Consider the following 9,060-nt stretch of genomic DNA (forward strand, 5'->3'; position numbering starts at 1 on the left):
TGTAATCTTATCAATAAATATTGCCAAAAACTTTTGAATAACCACAAGATTTAGATCAAAATCAATATTTTTTTATATTTTTTTCACGATTTTCGTATCTGTAATTTCCCAACACAATATTACTAATCCCATCTGTACTTCAAGACATCACACAACGTCTACCTATAGGTACAACAACACAGATCTCGCTAGAAGCACTTCCAGTCGCGATAATGTCAGTCAAAGTCAAGATAAACTGCGCCTATCTTCCTTAGTGCACTGCGCTACCTGGAACGAGTCTAAACGTACCTCTAACGTGCTTCTAGTGAGATATTAAAGCACCTAATTGTAGTGCCACTTCTAGTGTGATTAAGATCTGTGTTTATTAGTGAAATGTGACGTCAATTTTTGGAAACTCAAGGATTTTAGTGATTGAATTTGCCTCAGTAGTTTATGATGTGTGACGGGAAAAACCGATAGTCATATTACAGTTTAGTGATAAAAGATTAAGAATTATACATAAGTGTTCAGCTCCATAATAGTCAGGTACCTAGTAAATTGATGTTGTTTAATGATAATTGTAAAGATATTATCTACTAGTTAAGTATGCAGTAAAAACCCAGTAAAATTAATTGATGTATTAAATGGTGTCTGTCATTAATACTTTAGAGAGGGATTATAAGTAGTAAATCGTCTTCTTTAACGCAATACAGTCGTATGTGGTGATTGTGTTATCAAATAAGTGACAGTCCTTGGATGACGTGTGAAAATAATATTTGGGCAATAAATTAAAGGTGAGAATCGATCGGATTCAGTTCAATTTTATTTTTACTCGTAAGTCATATTTCAAATTGAAAATAGCAGAAAAGAGATGTGTATGGTACTGAAATAGACGAGGTTTGTTATGACAACTGTCTTGCCAAATAAATAGTTGCTTATATTTATTTGGCAAGACATAAAATAGATGTATATAGATATATGGAAATTTAATATTTTATCGATATTCTGTTTATCTAACACCCCATCACTGGACGCAATAGCACCATTATCTGTAAGTGGAATACAATTTGATCCAAACTCTTTAATTAAACACCATCAAAATCCATGGTATTAGTTACTATCATAATATTGATGTTCAAAACAATATACAAGTTTATCAGTACTCATCAGTAGTATATTAATAACGTCAAACCGAGCGGTTTTCCTTTAATCTTTTCTATGTTTAACTGCTAATAATGATGATAGAACATGATCATTATATAGATATTTATTGAAAATGTTTATTGCATTGACAATTATGTGCTTATTTTTCCTTTAAAGATTATTAGAGATAATTTCGCTGTTTAAGTTTGCAACCATTAGGTAAAGTACCTATAGGAATATAGGTACACTTACTTGTGTGAAGGTACTTTAGTAATGATGTATTTTCCAGTTTCTACAATCTGCCAACAACATAGACAATTATTTAGTAAAATACCCAAGTACGTGCAAAGCTCAATTCCCGATGGAACCAAACTAAAATCAAACTAAGAATCAAACTTGGGATTTGGCCATCTTCCTACCTAACATAGCAGCCAGTTTCAACTCATTTGAACATCTTCGAACAAAAGTGTAGTTAAAAATAAAACTATAGTAAGCCATAACATATTCTTTAAGAAACTCATCTCTGACTGACATCTTTACATAATTACTACACAGTATAGAAAACTCAGTTATTTTCTTACGGTTGAACCGAAACGTCGTGTTTATGGTTAAAATCATTAGTTCTTTATCAAAATAATAAAATGTCATTACAAATCGATAGATTAGTGTATCTGTTTGTGCAATAAAACTCGGAAACGGATGAGTCAAAGTGGATAAAGTTTTCGTTGTGAATCACTGTGATATTGTATCTTGTTTTATGATGTGTGATAAACAAAGATTTTAAATAAGTTGGTGACTCGTTATAGGTAGGAAAAATTCCATAATCGATGCGGATTTAGAATAAGGATGTTTCCTCAAAAACATCCGTAATAAAATGATAGCTTTCCTTTCCTTTATTACCTTAACCCAACTTATACTTTTCCTTTTCATTTCACACACTGTGAACTTTGAATCTTCCAATAGTTTGATCGGGATCATAAATAAGTAAGAGAGCATGAATTAGAAGTAATGCGCACATATTTGAAGGAAAACATCTGGTGGAAACCTAGATTTTGAAAGTCCGAAATCGCTGATCTGCCTTCAGCAAGCGTAGTAATTGACGCTCAATGCTTCTTTCTCCCTGTGATAAAAGACCTGTGCCCTGCAAAGAAACAATAAAAAGGACCTGATGATGATGCTAATAATGAATTTTGTTTAATCCTCAGCTGTCTGGAGACGATGTACTGGAACTGCTGCGAGGAGCGGTTCTGTTTCGACAAGAAGATCGCCACATACAAGTGAGTATACCATGCTTTACTTAATGAAAACTAATGAAAATTATACGGTTGTGAAAGATAACAAACAGGTAGCTAAGAATATAATAGTTTGGAATTGGGTTTATTTTGCCTGAAATTTAGTTTATTTACCTTTAGTGACAGCCGCATCATTCATTGAAGCAGTTGTAAAGATTAGTCAGAAGTCGGAAAATTAGAAAACCAGGCTTGCTAAGGGGTATCGGGTTGGCTGGGTGACTGGGTTGAGGAGGTCAGATAGGCAGTCGCTCCATGTAAAACACTGATACTCAGCTGCATCTGGTAAGACTAGAAACCAATTCCGACATAGTTGAGAAAAGGCAGATGAGATGTTATTTATAAAAAGAAGCATGCCAGTTATCTATAAGAAACTCAAACACATCTGTCATAATGTTCCTAGATATCAATACAGTTAAAGGAAAAATCAGCAACTTATCATTATTACATAACACTTGTCTATTACCAACTATATTCCCGTCTCATAGCAACACCACATAATTGACAAGTTCACATAAATAGCGACAATGGTTTGACGTCAGCTGTCGTGATGGACTGATTACATGATCAGGCTCCGATCACTGATAGCAGAGATGACTGGGGAGCCTGTAATTGTTAGACATGACCCTGAAAATGTTATACGTCAGTCGTCATACATGACAGATTAGACGAAATTGCCTAGTACACGGTCATCTGTTTTGTATCTCATCATATTAAGAGCTCACGCAGATTGCAAATTTTTGTCGGCCGATAAGTAGTTTTGTTTGGGCTCATAAACTAGTATAAAGATAAATGGTGCTTATTAACTTTATAAATGGGAATATACCGCTGACTGTCTGTCTTTGTGTTCGATTGAAACAAGATTTGGCACACCTGGGTCTCCAGAGAAATTCTTTATACACCAAGATAGTATGTATCTCAGGATCGAGGCTATCGGTACCATTGAAATTAGTAAAGTAGTTTTGGTGTGAAAGCCGGAGAGACAGAGTCACTTTGGCATTTATAATATTGATAGATAATAATAATTAATATTAATAACTGCATTTGGAACTAAAACAACAATAAAGTGGAATTCTTGCGCAACTTAGTAGCATACGATTTTCCCAGACAGAAAATAGTACAAACCGCAAGAGAACAAACATACAAACAAATGAATGACGAAACGAAAATGACCAAGCAGTCATAAATCATTTCTTTTTCTCTGATAAAGAAACAAACAGACAGCTTACACAGAAGCCTGAACAAACTATTAGTATAGCGTGGAATTTACCGAGTTTATTCAGTACTATAGGACGCAAATATTTAATTAATTATACTTGGAAACTGTTATTTTTTCAGTTAATGGAAAGTACTACGTTGACTTATTGTCTTTCAAAATTTTTGACAGTCATCATAATTTTGGCAATATTTTGCCCATCTAACCTCCTCAACCCAGTTACCCAGGCAACCCAATACCTCTTGGTAAGACTGGTTGTCAGAATTTCTGGTTTCTGACTACCCGTGACGATTGCCAGCCGGGACCCACCAATTTAAAAGAGGAACTCGAGATGACACGATGGTCACTTATCTACGAATTTGTAACCACATAACGATTATTATATTTTAGTACCTATTTAATTATAATATTTTAATAAGTACCTATTGTTAAATTATAGTTATTGTAAAGACACGTGCAAAGTGTAGGTATTAAATAAGCTATGAATGATAATGTGTTCATACTCTTAATTAATTGAAATGCCAATTATAATTTAATGAGCTAATATGTTATTGCCTTGGTACATAACTAACACGTATGGTATATAATGAAGACTGTGTTAAAGGATGACATTTAATAAACTTAAAAGGCGAATTAAGAAACTCCTCTTTTCGTGAAGTCGGTAAAAATTTTAAATCATAAAACTAAGAAAAGTCGTTTACCTATAGGGGACTAGCTGTTTTCCGTGGTTTCACCCGCGTCCCGTGGGAACTACTGCTCGTACCGAGGCAAAATATAGCCTATGTATACGTATATGTTACTCGGGAAGAGTGTAGCTTTTCTATAGTGAATTATTTTTTAAAGTCGGTTCAGTAGTTTCTACAAAATTTTTAGTAGTTTCTATATCCTTCCGTTTTTTTAATATATAGATGTATCAACACAAAAGATTTAATTAAACCCACCCACATAATGTATCGTTAACAGGACATATAATATCTGTCATACAATCAGTCTGCAGTCACGTTGTTGCTATTAAACTATAATTGATTACAACATGACATCTTGTACGTTTTATCTTACATCTCGATAGTGGTCATAATTTGCACATCGTAAAGCTATCCTACCTATGGTTATTAAAATAAATTAATCAGCAGCTAGAATTGCAATAACATGTGTTACGAGTAATACTTAATAGTACAATGAGACAGGAAAGATTGCATAGAAACACAGGAATTTATTATATTTAACTACTAGCTGCTTTACACACGTCCCGGGAGAAACACTTCCTGTGTCGGGTTAAAGGTAGTCTATGTCCTTTCTTAACCCCTAGATAGACTATATTTATACCAAATTTTGTTTAAATTGGTTCAGTTGTTTTGGCGTGACCACCTAATCATAAATTCGCCTTTTGTAATATTATACACATATACCTAAGTGTACCAAACAGAGACACTAGTGAAGAAGGGAAGTCGTTTTTGGCCTAGTGGACAAATAACCAACCTCTCGAGTATGAGGGCGCGGGTTCGATTCCAGGTCAGGCAAGTACCAATGCAACTTTACTAAGTTTGTATGTACTTTCTAAGTATATCTTAGACGCCAATGACTGTGTTTCGGATGGCACGTTAAACTGTAGGTCCCGGCTGTCATTGAACATCCTTGGCAGTCGTTACGGGTAGTCAGAAGCCAGTAAGTCTGACACCAGTCTAACCAAGGGGTATTGGGTTGCCCGGGTAACTGGGTTGAGGGGGTCAGCTACATCCGGTTAGACTGGAAGCCGACCCCAACGTAGTTTGGGAAAAAAGGCTCAGAGGATGACCAAACAGAGACACTGTGTTCATACACCAGAAATTAACTTTTTAAACAAAGCTGTGTACTTTTGGTTTCCAAAGGTGCACATAAAATGGTCACCCATCCCTAAACAAACCTCGACGAGTACAGCTTAACCTCGTCTCCATTGATCCGTGCTGATGCATAACGAGTATTAGCAACATAATACACTTCAAAGATATGCAAATATCATTGTAAACTGTATCTGGTATTGTTGTGAAAATGTCTATGTGTTCAGGAAAACCGCGACTAATCCAAGTCATATAACTGTCGTACTCGTGTGTGCTGCGGATTTACTTGAACACATTATTTGTTTTTGAGTTAGGAAATTATATAAGCTGCTTATCAAATAGTTTTTTTTTTTTAAGTATGGCATTGAATTTATGCACTTACTTTATACATCGACTGCCAGTCTTCATATAAATTTAGTATTCGATGAGGTAAACAAAGCACAAATGAGTATTTCAAAATAAAATCTTCCCTTAGTATGACTGAAACTAGTTAGCCTGTGTACCTGTGGCAACCATGGTTTTGCTTTGCAAAATAATCCCCTCTATCTAATTTTTTATATAAAATGGATGAATTGTGGTAATTACCCATCCGCAAACAGTAGCTTAATTACCACGATTTAATGAGTTTCTGTAAATAATTTGAGCAATTCGATTCTTTTGAAAAGGCTGATTTCAGACACATAACCTTGAACCCACTAAATAAAATTCCAACTTTTCCTAATTTTAGCGTCATTTAGTAACACATCATCTACTTAACAAACAGTGATATTTTCAGTACACATGTTTGTCACTTGAGCCGTGAGCAAACGAACAAACACGCACTGAGCTTGATACTGAATGTTATGCTAACAGCCGTAAATATTGTATTTATCATCGCTTTATATTGTTGGAGATGATATACAAGAGAAAATATTATACTTAGTTATATGTTTGCATTCCATTATAATGTTGAATATACAATAGTATGAAAGGTGTCATCTGTTTTCCGCGTGTGTTTTCCAGTAGGTAGAGCCATATTTTGTCTACTATTTCCGTATGAAAACTGAGTGAAATATCTGAGTATGTAGACAAGAAAAATGCTATAAAAATAACCTACCACAAATTACAATGTATGCAATAACTTAAACAAAAGTGACAATACTAGATCAGAATCCAAAACATTACCTACAGTAGAATATACTATAATCTAATACAGTAGCACCCGAAGCTATGCTTCAAGTAGAACTGCTATGGTAAATAGGTTTGCCAAGACTGAAAATAATACAACCAAAACCACTTCTCTAACACCACATTTCCCTACTTCCAGACTAGAAGAAGATGCAGCTCATACGAATGGCTACATCAACAGTGGAGCCAGCTTAGACAGCGTGGTTACCGAGCAACCCGTCAACAACAACCATCTGCCTCCACGAGCTATAGTTGGGAGAGAGGTCAATGAGGTGCCGCTGCATGCTGATAAGCTTTATGAGGTAGGTGATAGTTTGATAAATAGTGTAAGTGTGAATAAGACTTTGGTAAATAAGATTTAAAAGTGGATAGAAGGAAGGCTGTTGATAATGATGATGAAAGTATGTTACTGTGATAAAGAGTGTCTATACAGTGACCTGTTTGAGAGGCTGATTCAGAGATTTGGCTCACCTGAGTTTCTTTTACCATTGTTGGGTAGCGACAGCTCAAAAGATCTGTATGGGTATTTTAACTTCGAGATATTGATCAGTTGTTGTTAAGATGAAATTCAATCTTTGAACTAAGAAATTTTTAAATTGTGAGGTATAAAATATACAGAAAATATATAAAAAAGGTATAAGATATACTAACAAATTCTTCGTTCTCATTTCAGGTGTTCTCTAAATCTCTAATATTTAGAGATGATCACGAACTCAAAGCGAAGACAGAAAGCACCAACTCTCTCGATGAACTGGAGACCAAATCCGAACCTGACTACTTATCCGACAGACCGAACAGAACCAAAGTTTACTTCGAAGACGAAATCAATTCACCCGTCACTGACTTCGAAATCATGTTCAAGGATGAACTGCTTGCTAACCACGACATGTTCAAGATTGACGAAGAAGAAGAGAGTGACAGACAAAGCCAGGACACAGAGGAAGGCCTCACTATGAACGTAGCTGTTAAGAAACAAGATGTTATTAAACCAAGTACTATAACAATCAAAGATGAAACCAAAATAACCACACTAAGTCCTATATACCAGTATGACCCGATATCTTCAATGGCTTTACCTTCAGCATTCTCTTTACCAAGAGTAGAAAGTGTAAAAGGAATTTTGAGGATGAGAGGTGATAATGAATTCCCGAGGAGTAACAGTGCCAAGACTTTGGAAAGAGTCGACAGTAGCGGTAAATTATCGAAGCCAATGTTAAGCAGAGTCGAAAGTTTGAAAAACATAGATCCTACCAAATTAAACAGAGTCCTATCAAGGGTTCCACATAGAAGTGCATCGTTCTTGAATATTCCTGAGCATTTAGCTCCGGAGAAACCTCCGTTAGTCAAAAGCAAATCAATGGTAGGAGTGATGTCAGCTGTAGAAGAATTAAAACTGTCACAGTTACCTGACACTCCAATTATCAAGAGTAATAACTTACCAAGGTTCTTCGCTGACTGTCCATCGTTGCCCGAATATAAGGGAGAAACAAGTTTGCAGAGTATTAAACAACAATCAGCGATGATGTACCAAGAAGACTTTAGTATGCCGAGGTATTATGGAACCGTGTCAAAGTCGACAGAACAGTTGCCGGTACACGAGAGCAAGTCAATGCCAGATTTGAGGAACCCAGCGAGCAATTCTGGAAAGGTGAGCAAGAGACTGGTGAAGCTGAGAAGTAGGTTAAAGCCATTGGTTATCAAGAAGAATTCCAATGAGAGATTGTAAATGTATCTTTGAAAAGTGCCTTTTGTAAGATTGTTCATAGTATTTTAGTATAAATAATCGAAGATGTAAAAAATGAAATTGATGTAAATGGAAGAATAAATTTTGATGCAGACGTTTTGGACCTTTAAGCAGGTTCTAAAGAAGGTTCCATATTCGTAGTTGTAACGATTGAAGAGGCTTTTGAGTCTGTTTTTTTTTTCAATTTTATTGACTTTGAAGTAATAAATGACGTAATAAATTGACTTAAAATTATTATTATAAGAAGAACAAAATGATGTTTGTTGTTAGTATTTTGCTCAAGGTTGATCACAATTTTATTGCAGTTTTAATAACTGAGAACAAATGATTTCATTACTAGTGCTGAAGTATGTTTTGTGATGTACTTGGTATTTCTTCTTTAAAGAAAACTTATTTATCTATCTTTGTCTTACCTTTATCTTTTCTTTTACCAGTGACTCGTATTTTTCTTTTCTGGTTTAACTTAAGTTCCAACTAAGCAAATTACCAAAATAACTTAGTAGTTGTTGCTCAGAACAATTTGTGATTTAAAATAATATGTTTTTAGATGTAAGAAATAGTATGATCCTACCTAAATTATTGTAAGTACTTAATGTTATTGTCTAGTCATTTCATCACATTATTATGGCGAAACGCCTTTTTAAGTTGTAACTGTCACCCAGTGAAAATGGCTGAAAAGATTTCCAATGCAAATGTCAAGATTTT

The 9,060-nt window shown here is 34.9% G+C and overlaps 1 protein-coding gene across 5 annotated transcripts in view; it reads left to right on the forward strand.

Moving 5' to 3' along the window:
• Positions 1-9,060, forward strand: part of LOC110383549 (uncharacterized) — a 36,257-nt gene extending 27,197 nt beyond the window's left edge. For 2 of the 5 annotated variants that reach the window (XM_064041228.1, XM_064041227.1), the window contains exons 3-5: positions 2,328-2,399; positions 6,751-6,913; positions 7,285-9,060. In XM_064041228.1, the coding sequence (XP_063897298.1) occupies positions 2,328-2,399; positions 6,751-6,913; positions 7,285-8,337 (1,288 nt within the window). In that variant the 3' untranslated portion in view covers positions 8,338-9,060. Of the gene's footprint in view, positions 1-305; positions 526-588; positions 774-1,786; positions 1,929-2,327; positions 2,400-6,750; positions 6,914-7,284 lie in introns of those variants that run through there. The other 3 variants (XM_064041230.1, XM_064041229.1, XM_064041231.1) reach the window with 3 other exon arrangements.

Source organism: Helicoverpa armigera, chromosome 24 (assembly GCF_030705265.1).
Source record: "Helicoverpa armigera isolate CAAS_96S chromosome 24, ASM3070526v1, whole genome shotgun sequence".
NCBI classification, from domain to species: domain Eukaryota; kingdom Metazoa; phylum Arthropoda; class Insecta; order Lepidoptera; family Noctuidae; genus Helicoverpa; species Helicoverpa armigera.